We start from the raw sequence: 21763 nt of genomic DNA on the forward strand, positions 1-21763 counted from the left end.
TATCTGCAGATTTCAGGCAGATGCTGCAAAGCTGTTACTTCCTAGACTGGGGACTTAAAAATGCTACTGGTTCCCAGCATGGCCCAGCCAGCTGGATGAACACCTCATATACAGGTCTATATATTTTGAACTGTCACAGGAACCAGGAAAATGTCACAAATAACAGCACTGAACAGCAAGAGTTTGTGTTAAAATATATTATGCATCTCCTAAATTGAAGCAGCCCTGTTAATTTATCTACGGTACAATTGGCTCAGCTGGAAAAAGCAAGATGCCCCGCTCAGGGAACTAAGGACCTTGTCAGAAATCAACCATAAGAAAACTACCATCTTCTCTGGAGGTTTAGTGTTACCTCCTCCTTGGGATTTCATTTTTTGGGTAACAGCTCTACCCTGTGAGGAAGAAAACTCCAGCTCCTTCATTCAGCTACTCTAAGGGCACAGTGAGGGACCCCTGCTGCCAGTTACACCTTTGGTGGAACCACAGAAATCAAACAGTAATTGAAATACCTCCTGGCAGGAAGCTAAATGAGACAGATGTCAAGAAGTTTTAAATAAAAGGCTTAATAATAGATGTGAGGAGAACTAATCTCAAACCCCTTCGGATCTGAGGCTGTTATCTGCAAGGCAGCAGGCCAAGAGACCAGAGTGGCTGTAGAAGGCAGCAGCAGGGGGTAACAGCACAAAAAAACCCACCAGTTCGGTGGAAAATCCTCAGTCACGAGGCTTGTTTGTCTGTGAAATGATCTTCCCAGGGAAGCACCAGCACCCCAGTGACACATGAACAAGCCTCGCTGGCAGGGGCCAGTTACATGAATCACTGGTGTTCCACCCATGTGTCATCTCTGCCCCTTCCCAGAGGAGCCGAAATAGAGAACAGTTTCACACGAGTCTGGTTGCCACCCTTGTTTCTTCAGTTGTCACTGGCAGCACTTGGTGAGCTGTGCAAGAGAGACCCGCAGACCCCAGTGCAGCCACAGGGGCAGCAGTGAAACAGCGGAGAATTTATTTCCCAACTGACTTTTAAAGAACCTTAACAGCACATCGTAAACCCGTCAGTCTAGCGCTGACTAGCTGTGGTTGGGTTTGCACAGCGCTTCTGAGAAGCGTTAAAGCTGCACAAACCACTCTGGTAATTCCCAATTTGAAAACTTCAAAGTGCTGATAAGCATGTGGCCTTAATTCACTCTAATGCTTTAGAAGAGCCAAGGTGAGTCCTTCAGGTCTTGGTAAGATTTATGGTCAACGCTTTAGGCCTTAGTTTTCAGATACCAACGTGATTTTTACCTCAAATGATGTAACTATTGTCTCACAAAGGCAACTACTCCTCCAATACCAGTTTGAAGATGCACTGTTCTAGTGGACAGATGGACCATGCTGGCTTGTTCAGCTTAAAACAACCTATAACTGATTTAACAAACAGCTTTTAAAGGCTAGCTATAAGAAAATAATTCAGTCTTGATGTGTGTACCATTGGTAGCTGCCCTCTGTATTAATTCAGCACATTAATCAGCATTCTGTTAAACTTGTATAAAACAAGGTAGAGATTTTTAGAACAATATTCTATCTTAAATTGCTCTCAAGAGTGTCAGTCTCAAAATAATTCAGTATATAATGGGGTTTTATAACAAGGTGAAGAATTAAATACCAGTTAGATCACTGCTGTTCCTCACCTGCCAGTATAGGTGCATAGTGCTGTTCATAAAGCGCATTTCTACAAGCGTGACCGTCATACATACTGAGAACAAGGTGAGTTTTAGCAAACTTTTTCTTTACTAAAGTCTCTTGTTATAAATTACACAAATAACTTTATAAACAAATCCCCCCCGCTTGCATTTTGTTTAAAGTAATAACTTTATATCATACAAATAAACAAATTTCAAGTATGAAAAGTGCATTATTGCAATAATACCTCTTTGCAAGTCCAAAAAATCTTGGTTTAGAATAAAACTGTAAAGTGTAAAAAAGGAATAAAACAATCAGTGCCATCTATTCATTCAAGAAGTCCAACATCTTAAAAATGATGCTTAGTGTGTTGCAGAGGCAGATTTACATCTGAAAGCAACTTGTAATTGAAAAGAAGCTATGTGTGTGTGTGTGTGTGTTCATCGCTTTGCATTATTAGTTCTTTTTTTCCCCAGTTTTCTTCACCTTTCTTGGCAGGAATTCACAGTACAAACAGCGCTTGGCCTCCAATATCATCCGTTCTGTGCTGCTGCCACTTGCATGGTTCCGAGTTCTTCATCCTCTTCGTGCATTCGCTTTAAACTCCCTGCAAGAGGAAGGAGGACGCTCCTGAAAAGATCAGTTATACCCGCACACCGCTGCACGCAGGGCTACAGGGCAGTTGTCATTGTCATCTTGCAGGGACTCTACTCTTTGAAGACATTCAGCTTTTGGACAGTGCTGACCGCACTCTTCTTCCCTCACATGGAAGAGAAATGTCCTAGAACACACCACTTCTTAAACTCCCGTTACATCTCCCCCCAGGCTCCATTTTCAGGGACTTTTACCAGGTTGCTACTGTCACACCTCAAGATGATTACGGTAACATTTTTTACATGCCCTAATCCCCTGTCATCTGTTTAAAGTCACACCAAAACTTTTTTCAGAGCAACTGCCTTCATTTTAAGAGCAGCAACTATGTGATGAACACTGGCTGCTTTCAACCAGTCGCTCTCAATTTCTCTAGGGAACTCGGGGGTTTTGAAGGACATAGGGTGACAGGGCCCTGCTCCAGAACAGCACTGAAGTGCAGACAACGCAGGGAAGTTCAACTGTAGGAGAACAGAATATTTAATTACCACATACTAAAGTTTGAAGGCAGCTTGCACAGCAGCTGCAGCCAATTCCTTCCCAAAAGTTTGAGATTTGCTGCTGTTGGGGGTTTTACTTAAGGGGCATCACACACAGGCGGCTTCTGACCTGTAGAGCCAGGTGGGACTGAGAGGGATCTCTCCAGCTGCAGTGGTGACATCATCTGGATGGTTAATTTTGCTAGATAGATGGCTTCATATTCCTGAAACAGTTTGATAATGCATAGTGTTATTAATTTGGCATAATGCTTTGTATGGATAAGGAGGACTAATTCAGAGAGTTCATTAGGACGGACCAAGAGAGCACCTTATAGTAAGGCAGATATTTGAGAGAAGGGAAGATCTTTGTTGCTTTGATTTGAATGACAAGAACTGTCAGGAAGGCAGAACAAACAGAAACTTAAAGGATGACAAGAAATGGCTTTTAAAAACAGAGTAAACTTTCATGAAAGAAAAGAAATCTGTGAGACTGTTTAGAGAACTCACTGTTGCAATTCAGGCAGTAGAAACAAACCAAACTTAGAATATAGCAGCCTCAGAAATTTGTTACCAAGACAAACCACACATGGCCTTGAAGTTGCATTTCAGTGACCTGTTGCACTTTCAGTGCTACATGACAATCCCTTGAGGAGTTACTTAAAATCCCAAATAAATTTAGGATTTGCTTTGTCTAAAGCTCAAGTCAAATGAACCAGGATATACATTCATCTTCCTCCCCAGCTCAACTACGGCTTCTGAGATTCACTTGAATCATACTTGTACAGTAAATGTTAAGCCTAAGTAGAAACAGCTGTTTTGCAGGAAGATGATTCATCAAATGGTTTTAGAGTTATGACCGGGGGGGGAAAAAAAGTCACCTGAAGTTGATGGACAAATCCAGCATTAGGATTAATACAGAATCTTCTTTCTTGAACATAAGTAAACGCATCCCTTATGAAGAGAAGAGAAAATACTTCAGTGGAAAACAGACTGTGACAAAAGTCTCTGTGGTTTCAGGACTCTTCCTTCCGATTATTAGTTCTTCAAAAACACACAATCTCTAAATGCTCCTCAGAACCCGGTTGTACGACTGAAATTGTTTGGGCAAAACAGGGAGCAGTAGTTCTAACACCCTATTTGCCCACCCGCCAGCTCTCTGGCCTGTTTTCACCATACTACCTACAACAGCCTCTTGGGCCTCTCCTATAGATTTACAGCAAGGCATCAATTCACATAGGCTGGTACCTAATTCTTAAATAAAGGATGTAAACACACCTGCAGTGAAATGGAATAAATCTGCCCTGTGTAAAGTCTTCACTCAGTAGGTAACAACTGGATTGTATACACACAACTGTTTACATTCCTTCCAAAATTATTTACTTACAGCACTTGAATTTAAAAAAAATAAATATCTACAGACAGTACAGATTCTTCATCTGCACTAAAGTGCTCTCTCACTTCAGCCTTTTCAGACAAATGCTTAACACCATGACCATGCTCTGCTCTTACCTGTACTTCACCCCAAACGTTTCCATTATGTACGCGATAACTAAGGCAGCACTGAAAAGAAACAACAAAAACTTAGGGAAAATATACTTTCATTTAGTAAAAAAAGTAATAAGCAGGATGGATAGTTTCCTACCTTCTAGAAATCCCTGCATTTCCATGGACAAGAACTTTTCCTGAGAAGGAAAAAAACAAAACAAACCATATTTGTATAGACTGAAGAAAATGCTTTGAAATGTAGTTTTTCCATGTTGTGGAGAACTATACAATAGCAAGATGCATCCTACGAATAACAGGTGTGTCTGACTTCACCCTAGATTACTAACTACACTCTACCCATTACTGCTCTAGGATACAGAAACATGAATTCCTGCTCCTCTCAGGATTTTGAGTAACAGCACCGGCATTCCAGGACCACAAGGCAGATTTAAGGCCCCACATTAGAGAGGGGGCAAAACCCCTCATGAACAGAACACAGTTGTGTTTGAAGTGGAAAAGAAAACCAACAAGCCAAACTGAAACAAAACCAAAAAGACACACACACCAAAACCACCACAGATACACAGAGAGGTTTGTTTTGCAGTCAGAGGCAAAGGAATGGAGGACACTTTGCTCTGAACTTGTATAATATGGTTCAAGTCAAGCACAATAAAACCCCAAATTTAAGAAAATCTCATACATAAGAACCTTTAATACATATCACTAAGTTAGTTTCAAAACTTTAACAACAATGTATTAGAAAATGAAGGAAAAATGTTAATATGGTCTTACCTCCACTTTGTAAACTTCCATCAATAAATTCTTTAGTCTAAATATAAAAATAAATACAAGACTCAGTTTCAGATTGTTCTAGATATTGCTGCTACTTGCGTTTAGATTGGGTAGAATTTTTGTATCGGTCTCTATATACAATGACAATAGTGCATTCTGTTCATACATCACTTCAACTGGACATTCATATTCCTTTCGTACTTTTATCTACAACTGGACATTCATATTCCTTTCGTACTTTTATCGACCCATAAAATTGTCAGTGAGAAGCCAGAAACAAAAATAAATAAATATCCAGTCATGATGCCACGTTATGCCACTATAATAAAAAGTAACTTCCACACATCTTTGCTTAAGAGTTGAGGGGGAAAACACCAAACAGAAACCCACACATCAACACCAACGTAGCCTGGACCACTCCACAGACACTTGTTTCTTCCTATAAGTTTTCCAGTTACAAAAGCAGCTCTAATAAATCTATAAGGCGAGATATGAGGTAGCGAGGTCAGTGGAATATTACCAGGTTGAAACAGCTGATGAGATGAAAAGCAAAAGCTAAATGACTTATGGCGGGGAGAACTCAAGCTAGACTCTTAAAATACATCACCACGGAGCTACTGAGATGTCAGTGACTGTGGGATGTGCAAAGGACGCTGTTTGATCAAATGATACATTCAGAAAAGCTGCAAGCTCTGCGTTCGTGTTCTGCAAAAACACGAGCACCTCTGCCATAGACAGGGAAGCCACAAGAGCTTTTGGGTTGGTCTTTTTTTTTGGTGGGAGAAGGAATAAAATGCTTTTGCTCTGTTGCATACTAACTTAAATAAGGATTAAAAAAACCAAAAAGGCTCAAAACTCTACGTTTCTTGTATTTCCAAATGTCAGTATCTTTAACTTAGGTACTAATTCCTCTACAGTAAACAAGATGCTGTAAAACTTGGTTACACCAACTCATTACTATTTCATGTTTAATTTGGTTTAGTATTTGACACAAGAGATATAAATAATCTTGGGCTCAAAAAATAACTTTCCTACATGCCAAGGATTTCCAAAATAACTATCATTCTCTCATTACCTGTTTTTGGTTTGAGACCTGTCTTTTTTTTATGAGATCAGAATCAGGTACATCTCTTAAAAATCTGTCTCAGCTTTTATACTTGTATAAAGGAGTTAATCACACTCACTAAAGTGGCAATAAGGCCACTTAAGAGTTCTCAGCTCTTCTAGGTGCCTCAGGCTGAGCATCCCAAATTTGCAACTGGTATCTGTTAGTTCAGAAAACTCTTACTGGGCATCTCCATTCCCATTAACACACAAATACTTACCATAGGGAAAAATCGTATTATATTCTCAACTGGATTATCTGCAATATCCAAGACTAAATACCTACAAGGAAAACAGATGCTATGAGCACACAGTAACACCAAATTGCTGCCACCAGCACACATCCAGCTGATCCAACCCCACTACCACACTCAAATATGTGAAGGACACCAGCACCACCCTCCTGACTTTATTCTCTGGTCTGAGCTCCGGAACATCTGCAAACGAGCAACCTCGTTTTGTGCGGAACCCTCTCCAACACCCCCTGACAAAATCACCTCTCTCAGTGGAAGAAATTCACACCTGCTATGCTACAGGTGACTGTCATTGTTTAAAAGCAGCATACTACAAACACACACCCCATTGGTTTGTAAATACGGACCAGCGCTCTTTTCTGGGGCTTTACACAGTTTTTTCAGAGGTACACACGTCCTGATTAAGTTACTTCAAATGTTTTATTAGCAGGACAAACTATACTCAGAACCACAAAAATGAAGACAGTTACTGCAAATTAATGTATACTTCTCATTCACAGACTTGCCTATATCTAGAGTTTAGCAGGATGAATAAACTTCATGGTTTGGATCAAAGAGTCTTTCTATTCTTCAGCACATTTTTCAAATAGTTTTGACAACACGAAAATATTTGGAAAGAACACCAAGACAAAAAAAATCTTGTTAGAGCAGAATAAGTGGTTTAAAAGTAAGACCCTTCATTGTTTGTAGGTCTGCATGTTAGCAATATTTCTCACCTAAATAACTGTTGGAAGTTTGGTTTGATAAAATTTGCTTCAATGTTTTGCCGTATGCATATTACATGGGTTATGCCATGTTTCTGAAGTATAGGTAGCTGTGGAAAAAGAAAGGTTTTTAGAATTACTGAATCCATCATTGTACAGTAATAAAAAGAAAAGCTATACTTAAATATACAACAGTGTTATATCATGTCCTCAAGGAAAACTGGAGCTAGTTTTCTCATATTCAAAGCACAGCATGAAAATCTTTGTCTTTCAAAAGACAAAACGCAACCATTAGGAGCTGCAAGAAAAGCCATTTCTAACAATGATAAAAGAGCAGGCAGTGGAGGCAGCATTCAATGAACTTGTTTGTCTCTGCCCACCTTTCACTTGGCTTGAAATTTCAAGTCCCTACATGGTTTTCAGCCAGCACTGGAATCTTGCTGGAATCAGACCACTGAAATTAAGAAGATTTAGACTATGAGGTAAGCTTGGGGACACAAGCTTGGTCTTAGCAGTGCTTGACTTTATTGTAGGTGCAATTTATTTTACTACGTATGTGCGAGTTCCCAGTTCTGATTTGTATCACAACACTTTTGCAAAGGAAACAGATTGCCTGATTGGTAATGTGTAAATCTCAAATGTTTTATAATACCTTTTTCTAAGAAAAATTATAATAAGCTTAAGTATAAGACTCCGTTTTAATGCAAGAAGCTCACACATGAATGCTCATTGCAATTAGTGTGCAAGTCACTCCAAACTTGCATTTTTCTGTGGTTTGTAAGGAGCAGGTAAAGCTGACTAGCTCAATTGAGAGATCATGCATGTGTGTGTGTACAAACACACGCAGGACTTCAAGTCACATAAAAAAACCCCACAATCTGGGCTCTTTTTTGGTAACCCTTTATCTCACAAGATTGTTATAGAAAACACAGTTTTGTGTCAACTGCCCCAGTGTGTCCCTGACACAGCACTTCAGATTCACTCAGGGGAGCCCCAGAGACACCAGTCCCAGCGAGATAATCCTGCAGGATAAAAGCACCACCCTATAAATGCTCCATGTATTACTTATCCTCCAGCATCATTCATGTTCCAGCTCAGGGTTGCAACCAAATTTACCCCTATATAGACAACACTTGAACATATTGTCACAGTAACTAATCATCACAGTATGAGACACCATTCTGAAAATCGTACCTTGCTTTTCATAGCTGAAGAATATGGGCCTAAAAATAACCCAGGTAGAATTTCCTAGGAGGCAGAAGAACAGACATTTAATACCAACTCAAAATTATTTGAAATAATACATTGCACTCAACTGAGACTATGGCCATGGAAACAAGTAATTTACGTCCTAGTGAGAGATGTGTTATCAAGTGTCATTTTATAACAGGACAAGGGAAATAAAAATCAGTTTGGCAAAATAAAAGAAACATGATCTTTGTGCAGGAGAACTTGTTTTCGAAGAGGAATCAAGTCCTTTATTTGGACTGAGTTCCAGTTTGATTACTGCATCTTCCCCAGCCCCAGATCAAATGAAGGGAACTCTAACTTTGTATATAATCATTGTAATCAATTCCAATTTGCTCTCATGGAAAAAGATATACTCATGGTAAGTCTGCTAGCTTTGTCCTAATAGTAGGGAAATATTTTTAACCATTTACCTCCCCACCAATAAAGACATGTAGGTCTGCAGATTTTATATTGTGCAAAGATTTGGCTGACACCGCAGTAGGAAAATTTTCATTGTCTATTCTACTTGAGAACACTTAATTCCAACCAAATTTAAGTTAAAAAGCAAAGATCCAATATGTTTTTACCAATCATATAAAAACATTCGCAAAGCAGTAGCAATCACTAAAATGAAGTATTTGGGGGATTCTGAAGAAAAGTGTTTGTACTTTACCCCTAAAAACTGACTTTGATAGCAGCTCTTTTGTAGGGCACTTTCTTTCTCTTAGTGAACCCACCCATGGGTTGTGACTCGAACTGTAAATGAAAGTGTCATACCTGCATCTCTCTCCTCATGGGGTAGGTCCAATCCTTAAAATAAAACAAAAAATTACTATATAGGCACATAAAGGGAAAAACAAATTCAGGCAGAAATTATTCTGTAAAAGAATAAAAATCTATTTTCTGCAGATTGTACACAATACCTGCTACACACCAGGGCTGTTGCTTATGCTTACTGCTAACTCTCCACATTAACACTCAAGTGCAAGGAACATTATTTTGAAAGCTAATGTGAAGAAACCATAAGTATTCTACATCAGTGATGAAGCCTGTATAGAATAGCTAGTGCGCTGTACATCCACACCTCAGCCTTCTGCTTAGAAACTTCCCTCTAGAGTGGGGAGATAAAAAAAGGAAAAGGAAAAAGGCTTTAGAACATTCTGTACAAGCCACAGAAGAAAAAAATCATTTGATTGGTACATTCCTGCAGCCACTGGAAAAACAGAAGATAGCAAGTACAGCAGGTAACTCCCTTAAAACCCACACTGCCTCACCTAATGCATTCAAACTAACTTGATTTTGAATATTCAGGATTTAGCTTAAATAATTCTAGAAAGTTTTGTTGTCCATGAATACAGCAAGTCCTTCAAGTGAGTTTCCACTTTTTTCCATCCCAGACCGTTACACTGAAAGGATCTTTTCGCAGCAAACACATACACTTGTGTTCAGCCACAAGGATGTGACGCTCCTGGTCAGTTAATTTACGGCAAGCGTATTATAGCCCTCCACAAACCTCAGACCCAGAGTTTGCGAAGATTTACCCCTTGAAAACAACCTCTTCCCAGCTGACTATTCACTATAATCCAACTCGATCTATCGGAACTGTCTGGGGCAAATGCCAGGATCAGCAATTTCATCCTTTGCTCCATTTTACAGAACTGTCGAAGCTGAACAGAGAAATGCTCAGGCAGACGCTATTCCTGTCATCCCTTCTTTGCAACTCCCACTGTCCTCTATTAACAGGCTCTTACTCATTCTTTGACCCTCACACACGAAGGAGTTGTATCTGAGATCACAGTTACCAGCTGGAGAGACAAAAAAAAGGAAATAGTCAAACATATCAAATCCAATAGACTGCATATATTTATTTACATAACTTTGTTGGTTGCTCCACACACAGCAGCAGCTAAGAAAAAGCTTTGCCATATGTCGTTCTTGTTAATGTTCCAATCTCCTCAAAACTATGAGAAAGTTCAACTCCTAAATATTCAACCTCTGAAGTGAGATCAGGATTACACTAAGGAAGCTCCAGGACCCTAAACTGCAGCACCGTCCACCTTTGCACCAGTAGCATCAATTTCACATTAATTCCCTTTTTATTAAGGCATACACGAAAAATCCAGTGCTTCCCTCAGACACACACAGCTACACAGTGAGGTTTTGCTAGCTTGTGTTAGTGGAATTACAAAGGATTTTAGTATCAGTAAAGTTATCCTGGAAACCACTTGAATTGAGTCTGGGACAGCATTTCTGAGAAAGCAAACAAACCTTAAGCCACTCCAAACAATTCTTTGAATACTGCCTAAAAAGGTAGTACAAATGGGGAAATAAAATGCACTGAAATGGTCTTTGCTAAAGAGGCAGAGAGGTAGCTAAATTATTTCTGCATGTTCCAGCTGTAATAATAAAAGTTCCTGGTAGTAGAAAGTAGAAATCCTGTGACAAAAGGATGTTTTTTACAGAACTATATCCTTTGAAGGTTGACCTTAGAGTCCTTTAGCATAACCCTGCTGTCTCACTGCATCGACAAAAGCATAATTCACTCATCAAAAAGCAAGAAAACCCCAGTTTTGTCCAAGTATAAATGCAATAGTGAGAGTAATAAACTCTGAAAAAGCTTAAGTTATACTCCAGGAGCATACAAGCACCTAAGTGGGTTTATTACTCAACTTGTAGAATTTAAGAGTCTTAATCTGGAGTATAATGAAAACACAAATTCATCAGTATTTTGGCCAAGGGGACTTAATAATACATTACAAATATTCCTTTTAAATGCATTAGGAGCAGGAAATGATGTTAGTCCCAACAACAGCTGTAAGCTGTGCAAAAGAAGTAGGCAAGAATTTAGCAATATACAGTCCAAAGGAAAGCAAAACCCAAAAGACAACAGATGCCACAGATGTTCTGAACAAGAAAAAAACCACCAGTATTTGCTCCAGACATCAGTCTACAACGTTCTTCAAGAAGCCAAAAAGGTACAGTTTCCACTGGGATCTGGTTTGCAAAATAAATATCTGAAAGATGTATAAAGAAAACATTATATCTGAGACAAGGACACAAACTACTGAAAAAATTATTTTGGTGATTCCCTGACAGCCCTTCAAGGCTTTTAAAACTAAAATTGCTCAAATGTTATGCAAAATTATGTAAAAAAGTCTATTAATGTAGACTGAACCCAAGCAGAGGTCTCGTTTTAAGAAATTAATTCACCAACCACATTTTCCACACTGTTTGAAGCATCCAGCAGTCAAATAATAGCTGAAAGTTTCTCTTTTTATCAGACCGAATACAAGAATTTTGCTAAGAAAATGACTGATGATGCTAAAGTTGGATAGATTAACAGCACTGCTTGCTGCTCAGTATTTGGTAGATTCTACCAACTAAGTGACAACTCACTGGAATAAGTGCTCTTCAATACCCACAAGACAAAAAGCAAAGAGAAAGGAAGGCGAAACACCCTCCCAATCCTAAATGAAACTTTAGGAGGAGCCACTCACCCCGACAGATCTTCCCAAACTCAACTGTGATTCACTGATGGACAAGTTTAAAAGATATCTCCGCTGTTTCGCTGAGGGTGTCCGCAGCACATATCTGCTGTATTTTGTGTTTGCACAAAGGAAATGCCAGGGACTAAGTGCTTCAGCTACTGCCCCAGAATGGAGCAACTAGCAAGAGAAAAGGGAATACAAAGCCCTCCCTTCCCTACCTACAGCCAGACTCTAGTCAAAACACATTGAGGATGCAAATGAACAGGTGAGACCTGTCTATGCTACAAACAGCTTCTTGATATCCAATATCCAAATGACATCAAGAGTTATGGTTATTTTGTTAATATTTCGCCATAGCTATACCTGTTCTTCTTTAGAAGAAGAGTTTAATAGCAAAAAACCTGACACCTCACATTGACATGCGCAAATGCACGTACACATGGACTTTATCCTGAAAGAGTGACCTTGGCTAGGACCTAATAGAGAATTCATATTATTAATTTTTTAATTAGTTTAACAGCCCTGACACTTGTCTATGCTCAGGATCTGCACAAAAATAAAGCCTGTGTTTCTTAAATGTGGCAGCACAACATACCTCACGCAACCTGCATATGCCTCACCAGAAGGAATGTAGTGAAACGCATATACATGACATCGCTTAACTGGTTCCTAACCACAAGTTTAAGTCTGATGACCTAGCTAATTTTCACATACAAAAGTATATCCTAGTTAGTCTTTGACAAAGCTCAGCTTTGCTTGAAAGGCAATTTGCAGTACTGCACTTGCATTATTATGGTTAAACTGCTGCTGCCTTATAATTAGTAGATCTTGCAAACCGCAGCTATCCTGGATGAAGGAAGAAGCTCTCAAAGGTGCTGAAAAAAACACCAGTAAAATAAATCAAATCAGTAGTTTAAAGGAGGAGAATCCAACATCAAGAAGTATCTTTTCTAGACTTTCAGCCGCTGCTCCTGATCCGCTGACATCACAGGGCACCAGCCACCATCTACAGTGACTCCTTCCCTGCTTTCAAGACCACTACTCAAGTCCTTTTGAAAAGCCACACACAACTCCCAGTAAAAATTTCCTGACCACTCTAGGTTTCTGACCCTTTTCCAATACAGCTCTTTTGTTTTTGATTAATAGCATCGCTTACCTCTCCGTACAGATTACTCTTGCCATCACAATTCATCACAGCGCTCCTCATGTACCTCAAGAATCTACGGCTGTCAGAATCCTCTTGCCTAAATTTGTTTCCCTGTCTAGTGGAATATTCATATAAGCTTTAACACTCAAAAATCTCTCCTCCAAACCTGGTATAACATTCTTCTGCAAGTGGTGAAATCAAAGCTGAAGACAACTGTTACAGCAGTGACAGCCACACATTCTGCTGACCTGCTTCAGTTCCTTCCTCTTCTCTTGGCTATAACTCTGTACCGTTCTGTATAGGAAATTAAATTACAGCTAAATAGTATTATATCAGAACAGTTAAAGAGCAGAATTATATTAACTGCCAATACTATCATCACCCCCCTCCCCTTACCAGGCTACAGCCTGGATTGTGGTTGGGTCCTGATATGTTCTGAGGAAGTTCTAAGTCTAATTGACATGATGAAATGAGATAATATCTTCAATTTGGAAGTATTTTAGACAATATATTGGAAAATAAAAACAAGCCTCCCAGCTCAAACAGTCCAACAAAAGGGAGCCAGGGGTGTCATTAAAGACCTGCACAAAAATAAAGCTACTTAGAGCAACAGACTTTGTAAAGTGGAATAAACTATTGTCAAAAGAAAGAATGAAATATTAAAGTAGTAACAGAGCATACTCATTTGCCATCTTTTAATAAGAAAACAGAAAAATCAAATGAAGCACTAAAAACATTCAAGAAAAATACCTGAATGTTACTGCAACCTGTTATGTCTCCCCTTGTAAAGCAGGCTGCTCTAAGGGCCTCAAAATTAGCTACAAACAAGACTCAAATGAAAGGCTGCGTTTTCAGTTTTGCTGATGCTTCATGTTCTTGGACACAGTTATTCCAGGTAGCAGCTTTTTTTTTTTAATATGTGTGTGTATATACACATATATTTCATGTAGAAGTCCTAGTGCAAGTATATAAAATATAACAAATTAAACTCACTCTTTTTGTTCACTCAAGATGTGGGCATGTAACTAACAAGAGCAAAGCTGTACTAGCAGGGTTAAGGCAGGGTTAAGTCAGGCTTTGACCGGGCTTCTAACCCAAACCAGCACTGGTTAAAGGGTGAGGTGACAGCCCCAGCCTTGCACAGTTGTCTAATCCCATAGTCACCACACTCAGGAGACTAAAACGACCCCAAACTAACAGCTTTTTTTAGCAGAACTCATTGTGTACTGAGTAAGCTCCCTGCTCCCGGTCACCACAGGTCAGACGAGTATCGGGACAAAACCGGTGACAACACTGGATGGTTGGCAGGATGGGAAAGGCCACTTTTCAGCAAAATCAGCTATTTGATGGGGTTTACTGTAACAGCAAGCACCCCCGCAGTCACAGATTCCACTTGGGCCAGCCTTGACAATGGGACCTGGTGCTGAAGAGCGTTTTCTGGGTATTTGTGAAGCACTCGGACAATGGGATGTCCTCATCATGCCAACATTTTCGCTTTTAGAAATCCAGAGGAATACAAAAGCAGGAAGGTGGGGAAGAAACAACAAGAGCAGGTGGGAATGATAGAACACACAGGGGAAGGAAGAAGCACACAACAGGATAATAGAGGTTATTTTGGCAAAGAGAAACACAAGCCATGGAAAAGGATAAAAAGTAGACTAAAGCAACCAAATGGAAAGTAAAAAAACATTTGTTTCTTCTTTATGTTTCTATTTGTCCCATTCTGTAATATTGGTCCAAAAAGACATCTCTACTGGCTTCTTAAATACCAATTAGCACCCAGGATGATCAGCACTGGTTTCATTAAAGCAGGAGAAAGCAATGAAGGCAGAATTCTTCAGCTTACATGAAGCACATAGCCAAGTAGCAAGATTGCCACACCTTTCATATTATTTTCTTTTTAAACAGACTTGCACAGATGCTGAGACTCAGATTTTTTTCTAATAGTATTTCTCCTCAACTTATCCCACAGCATTTCTACCTGCTAAAATAAAAGGTCTCATCAATTTGCTTTTTACAAAATACCTGTGGAGTGAGCACTAATAAAAAGGTTTTAGTGGCAACCAGTAAAGGAAAAATTATATTCAGGTAATTATTTTTTATAATGGTGTAAATATATATTAAAAAAGGCATGAAAAAGGATATGACAGCCTCGTGAGATGGGCTATATCGAGACAGCCAAGGACCACACAGGTCTCCTTACAATCCTCATTTAGATTAAAAAAACAACCCAAACCACACATTTTAAGTCCTCAGTTCTACAAACTGCTCCCATTATGAACTACCTTCCATCTGTGCAGATGCCTCTGCACTTCAACAGGCTGCTCGTGGATAAAAGCTGTAAGTTGATCACGACTGACACAACCGCTCAACCTCAGCTGCCACAGTGCAATTCTGATACATGCGGAGTATTCTGATAGCATCCCACAGAGCTGGGATCAAAAATCTGTCACCTGATTTACATTTCCCAGCATGACACGACGACTGTTTTAAATTTCTTTTGCTCTATTATGTGGGCAGGCAAAATTAAATATTATAACACGGGCTTCCTATTTATTTTAAAGAGTCTGTAGAGGAGGGGAATCAATTTATATTTGTTTAGGGGGTTATTTGTCTCCTATCAAAAGCAAGAGTAAAAAAAGCTTAAGAAATTTGTGCCACTTTTACACGGGCTGCACTACTACATAGTTTAAAAAGCAATCAAAAATACATTAGCATTTCAGACTAAACATAGTTGTCAAGAAATGTACATTTCTTCAAAAATCATGTGCTAAAGAAAGCTCATGATAAAATGGCAAATATGACTGCTTAGTCAATAAGCTGATAATTCCATCACAAAAACCATGGAGAGTCCTAAAAAAATTCTAAATACATCATGAACACTAGTTTACTGAGCCTGCTTGCAAGCAAATACGAAGAAATGAAGTGGTAATCATTCTGCATTCCCATTACATATATCCTAGTGCTATTCTTATTTGTTTAAAATTTCATGGGAAAAACATAATTTCCAGTAAATTCCTTGAATTATTCCAGTCTTTATTTACCATATTTCCAAAAGTGCTAAGATGTCTCAGTACCAATATACCAGCATGCATTAACTGTTATTAACCCAACCCTCTTTTAACACATCTTTAGCCATACACGTTTATACTGGAGCAAAAAACACACAGCACTTCTGAAATTTAAGAAAGTTTGAGACCTCATCTTGGGAAATGTGCCAATTTTAGAAAAAGACATACAAGTCTAAGCTTAGAAATGGTCACCATGCCACGTTCAATCACTATTACTCACACGACTTTCCCATATTCACTACCACCAATCCATAAAAGAACATGTAGAGTTTACAGACATTCATGGCATATGACAGAAAAGCTTTGCGAGAACAATGAGTTATGTGTTAAATATCCAAAAATCTAGTTTACCCCAGACTTCATTAGCTCACCTTGCAGAACTGAACAATTTGCCCAGCCTGCAGCCAGCACACAAGAGTGGGTGGGAGGGAGCACTGACACAAACTCAATCCTGTCTGTGCTCGACCTGTAACAAACACGGTTTCACCACCTGAATGAACTTTGAGTACACAAAACTACAGGATAAAAAAAAGTGACGCATGTCACTAAGTAAGCAGAAGAATTAATTTCTGGTCTGTCAGTTCCTGAGATTATGTCAGATGAGGAATGCAAAGGCAGCAGAACTCTCTTCAGCAGGTAAATACCACCAGCGCTTCTTAACGCGGCATTTCACAAGCTCCAAAAAGTACAATAAGCTAAGGCCAGCTGTTTAAAAACCCAGCAATTTTTAATGCTATGAATGGATTAAGGACATCACAAACCATCTACAGACCAGAAAAATGACCTGTTTACCTAAAGCACATTTCTGTAGCCTGCCAAAGTGAACCCAACCACCAGCCGCTGTCACCTCCTCTGCAGAGAGCCTTGCCCAGTGCCTGATTTCTCCTTGGGCCAGCCCTGGGGAGGGTGAAGTTGTGCAATCAGCCAGATCGGCTCACTGATTTGGCTTTTTTTTTTAATTATTATTTAACCTATCACATGGTTATTATTGAGAATGGAGCTGGGGGGTGGCAGTTGGATTGCGTTAAAACGACTGCAAAGTTGTGGTTACTCTCGAGCAGCCTACACCAGGAAGCAAAGCTGGGACTCCAAGTCCTCTCTCCTCCACTTCCCCTCCAATATCTTAAAGTCCAGTCTACCAAGATGGCACTAAACCATACCTAACCAACTTCCTGAAATGCTATTAAGGAGTACTCCTCATCAAAGAGCCTCCTCACAACAAGACACGAGATATCATCTTCAGCTTTCCACTAATAACTACATATTGTGGAGAGAATTATTTTAGTTTCCTTGGTTTGCTTTTCTAAGGCATCTTCTTAAGGACTGGGCTAAAGTCTCTTACCCTTTGTTTAAGAAGCTAGCTCCACAAGCTAACTTTGCTGTTTCCCCCAAATACTCCAACTACAGCAGATTTAGATCCAGTCAGACACAAATCTAAGGTGTTGAAAATAAATTAACTTAGTTTTTAAAAACAGTCCTTGAAATTCTCAGCTATGGTCTCACAGAACGTTAAGTTCTAACATTCTATACATTATACTATTAAGAGACGGAGCATGAAAAAAGCAAAACAAAATCCACTCTGAAGGACACTGTATTATAATCTCAATTTTCCTTAGCTAAGAGTTGTTAGACTGACAGTGACCTCTGTTTTCAAACCTATTTTAACCTCATACTTCTTTTTAGCTATTCTTGCTATAAACGGGTTTGAAAAGCCATCCAGCCTAATCTAGTTTCTTCATAAAGGATTTTAAAAACAAATAAGTTATAAGCCTTAGGATGGTATAATATATAATTCGCGTTCAGATACAAACTGATTACAACTTTATGAAAGCAATGAGATTACTTGTAAATGCCTCCATAGCTTTCAAGTGAAGAGGGTATTAAATCTTGACAAGAAAACCAAAACAGATAAACATATAGTAACGTCTATGTTTCAGGCAATTTACCACAATTACAACATTCAACAATAACTCCATTAAAACAGAAAAAAATAATGCTGGTGCTTACGAAATATACAACAATCTATGGACCTCTGAGGAGCTCAGATACTATCAACTTCCCGCACAAACACGGTGACATTTTTGCATTAAATATCTGACGCTATCAAAGTGGGACACTCGGGGCTGTTTGTGACACATGACACACACCAGCAGTGTCCAGGGTCACAACAGAGAGGTTACGCCAAGTTCAGAAATCAGACACCAAACCGACCCGGCTTCTCTGACACCACGCGGGGTGCAGTTCAGCCTTGGCAGATATTGCCACCTGTCTTAGTTTGCCGAGAAGTCTTGGCTCTGGAACATCATAAAAATGCCTCCCCGATAGACTCACCAGAATGCCAAATTGTTTCGTGAGTATCTAAGAGTTAGCAGGCGGCAACTGTGTGTAAGGGGACACGCAGGTACTCAATGCTAGCAGCTCATCACCTTTCTGCACGTACAAAAAAAAGGGGCAAGCAGGCAGGCGGCAGATGGAGGACACGACTAATGACCATACAAAGGGAGAGTGAACACGCAAGGGAAAGCAAGGGGAAGGCCAGGATACGGCGAAACACAGGAGAGGGGACATGAGAGACAACAGGCTGAGCGGGGCCACCATTAGTGAGGAGAGAGGAACGGGGGGGATCCCGGTAGGGCGGGCACGGGGCGGGGGGTGAGGCCAATGGAGCCGGCGGGGAGCAGCGGGCAGGGCCGGAGGATGCGGTGGGTGGTCCCAGGGCCTGCGGTGTCCCCGGTACAGGGGGGAGCGGGCGGACCGGCGCCTCGGTTGGGGACCCGTGGGGGCGATAGCCGGGCCCAAGGGGAGCGGGAGACACCTCACGGTGAGGAGGGCTGGCAGTAGGGACCTGCCCGCGGGGGGTCACGGTCCCCCGGCCCGGGACACCGGGATCATCCGCGCTGGAGGCCGGCGCGGCAGCTGTCCCCGCGGTTCTTCTCAGGCGGGGCCGAGCGGCGGCCCCGAGAAGCTCACCTCAGAGTCCTCTTTGGCCTGCGGCAGCGCGGGGAAGGCCGGCTTGGCGAGCTCCATGGCCGGGCGCTCTCCGGGCGGGGCAGGACCAGGCAGGGGCGGCTATTTGGGCAGCGGGCCCGCAGGCTCCGGCTCGGGAGCGGCGGCAGGAGGAGGCGGAGGAGGCGGCGGCGCGCTCAGCCGCTCGCGCCCGGCCGCCATGCTGCTGCTGCTGCTGCTGCCTCTTCCCTCCTCCTCCTCCTCCCGCCGCCGCTCCCCCGCCCTTCCGCCCGCCCCCGGCTCCGCTCCGGCGGCGCCCCCGCCCCGCCCCAACCGCCCCGCCCTCAACGGCCGCCGCGCGCGGGGGCGGTGCCGCCAACGGCCGCGCGCGCGCGCTGCCCCCTCACAGCGGCGCCCCCGGCGGAGCGCAGGAAGCGCTGGTTGGTCCCCGGCTCCGTTCGCTAACCCCTCACGTCCCCGCTTGGAACCTCTTCAGCGGGCCCTTCTCCCGCCGCAGGTCCAGCTTCTCCGGCCCGAAGCGCCTCACGCCCCAGCCACCACAGCGCTCCCCGCCGAGCCTCAGCCATTAGCGCTTCCGAAGATGTTCTTCCTCCCCGCAGCCTGCCATTGCTTGTAGTCTCTTTCTTTTCACACGCAGATCAAACAGCTTCCATTTTGGCAAGCAGAAATCAGAAAGACGTTGCCTGCCTCAAATTTTGGCTGATGCCACAAATGGGGTCACAGAATCCCAGAATGTCAGGGGTTGAAGGGACCTGGAAAGCTCATCCAGTGCAATCCCCCCATGGAGCAGGAACACCCAGATGAGGTTACACAGGAAGGTGTCCAGGTGGGTTGGAATGTCTGCACAGAAGGAGACTCCACAACCCCCTGGGCAGCCTGGGCCAGGCTCTGCCACCCTCACCAGGAACAAGTTTCTTCTCAAATTTAAGTGGAACCTCTTGTGTTCCAGTTTGTACCCATTACCCCTTGTCCTATCATTGGTTGTCACTGAGAAGAGCCTGGCTCCATCCTCCTGACACTCACCCTTTATATATCTGTAAACATTAATGAGGTCACCCCTCAGTCTCCTCTTGTCCAGCTCCAGAGCCCCAGCTCCCTCAGCCTTTCCTCACACGGGAGATGCTCCACTCCCTTCAGCATCTTGGTGGCTGCGCTGGACTCTCTGCAGCAGTTCCCTGTCCTGCTGGAACTGAGGGGCCACAACTGGACACAATATTCCAGGTGTGGTCTCACCAGGACAGAGTAGAAGGGGAGGAGAATCTCTCAACCATTTTCAAGCAGCTCCTCTTTGCACATGGGAGACACCCTCTGACACACCAGTCTTGCAGCAGGAACCTATTTTTCTGCTTTTTCAGGTTCCCCGGTCCCATGCTCTGCTGGACATCACCCCAAACTATTTAAACACTTGGCTCATTTGCTCATTTCCCTCTTGAGAAATCTTTGACAATCACATTTCAGCAACCATCCTTTCAGCACTGCCATTTCCTTTCAGTGAAAGATGGAAAATTAAACAGCAAAGGAGAAAGCAACAGTAAAACTGCAGCTTCCACGTCCAGCTGGCATCAAGAATAGGAAGAGGGACAACTTTCAGTAGCCTTCGCTTATAGCCCAAACTTCAAAAATGAGTTTTAACCACCCCCAGGGCTACAGGAAACAGTTTGCCACCTTTTACCCTTCTCCAAGGTAAGTAAAGGCAGCAGTTCAGTTCACTGTTCACTGTAGTGCTCAGAAACTGTCTTTTCACTAAGTTTTCTAATTGTTCTAAGCGCACAGGCTGTAGCACCCAGACCGAGCAGCTCTGTACGAGCTGCACTCAAAAGGGTGTTACCGTAAACTAAATCTGAGGTTTGCACCTTTACACTCCTGACACAGTCACAATAGGAAGCTTTTGTACAGTAAAAAGGTCTGCAACAACTATTAGCCATATAAACATCAAAATATTGTTGTCTGTCCTGTTGTAACTGTTTTACACCTCGCATTCCCCATAACTATGAGACAAAACAGGTAAAGAAACAACAATCATGGCTATTGAAACTGCCAGGAAGGTGCTGTTTAGCGGTGTGTTTCCTGGCAGATGTAGAGTTAATCTAATGTACTTGTCTGTCAGCTGAGCATGCCTAGAGTAATCCAATTAGGATAATTAGAAGTAGCCAGAAGTCTGCTGTGCCAGTTGGACATTTAGGTAAGCTGCGCAGTGCAGTCAATCTGCGAGGGAGTGGAACCAATTAGAAAATAAAATAAGGCATAGTGACAGATGCCCCCAAAAGCACCAACACCTTTGCCTCTGTTTTTATTTGTTTCAGTGATTACTCCAGCAGCTGCAGCAGTCAACTCCCAGGGAGCACAACAGTAACCAAATTCCAGCCTTGTAAGCCCCGTTCCGAGCTCCACAAGTATTAGGTAAATCACTTTGCCTGTCTAAAGCGGCACAGGTTCAAAGTATAATACATTGCACAGTTCCTGTCTCTATAGAGCAGGTGAAATGGCAACTTGGAAAGGAAATCCATCTTGCCCATCTCCCTCACCACCCCAAAAGTTGTAATCAAAACTCTTACATACCAAACTGCTATCAGTTTCTCCACCTCCACTTAGATGCATTTGTTTATAAGTGGCATTCAGGATAGGAGTTGTCCTAGCACACGGGAAGACAGCAAACATTTTAAAAGGCTTGTTTACTTCTTGCAATAATTAAAGGCTAGTTCAGCTGAAGGCTCTTCCTGGACTTCA

The 21763-nt window shown here is 41.8% G+C and overlaps 1 protein-coding gene and 1 long non-coding RNA gene across 2 annotated transcripts; one reads left to right on the forward strand and one right to left on the reverse strand.

Annotated features, from left to right (window-relative positions):
• Positions 1–1749: 1749 nt before the first annotated feature.
• STYX (serine/threonine/tyrosine interacting protein) lies at positions 1750–19311 on the reverse strand. Its single transcript, XM_065063190.1, has 11 exons — positions 19040–19311; positions 9141–9173; positions 8328–8381; positions 7146–7243; positions 6397–6457; positions 5072–5108; positions 4437–4476; positions 4304–4354; positions 3673–3745; positions 2925–3018; positions 1750–2271 (listed from the first exon to the last, which is right to left on the reverse strand). Exons 1-11 carry the CDS (start codon positions 19094–19096, stop codon positions 2198–2200), a joined length of 672 nt encoding a protein of 223 aa, XP_064919262.1. The 5' UTR covers positions 19097–19311; the 3' UTR covers positions 1750–2197.
• Positions 18060–21430, forward strand: LOC135579512 (uncharacterized). Its single transcript, XR_010472699.1, has 3 exons — positions 18060–18419; positions 20529–20719; positions 21340–21430. It is a non-coding gene; the product is annotated as an uncharacterized LOC135579512 (long non-coding RNA).
• Positions 21431–21763: the final 333 nt, after the last annotated feature.

This window comes from Columba livia, chromosome 5 (assembly GCF_036013475.1).
Source record: "Columba livia isolate bColLiv1 breed racing homer chromosome 5, bColLiv1.pat.W.v2, whole genome shotgun sequence".
Taxonomy (NCBI): Eukaryota; Metazoa; Chordata; class Aves; order Columbiformes; family Columbidae; genus Columba; species Columba livia.

Bases quoted from the DNA above. Each gene is read 5' to 3' on its own strand.
- STYX (XM_065063190.1), bottom strand. From the start codon at position 19,096: ATGGAGCTCGCCAAGCCGGCCTTCCCCGCGCTGCCGCAGGCCAAAGAG. The intron at 8,382-9,140 runs GTATGACACTTT...TCTGCCTCCTAG, and splicing joins CCATGAGGAGAGAGATGCAG to GAAATTCTACCTGGGTTATT. The intron at 5,109-6,396 runs GTAAGTATTTGT...TTTTATATTTAG, and splicing joins TAATACGATTTTTCCCTATG to ACTAAAGAATTTATTGATGG.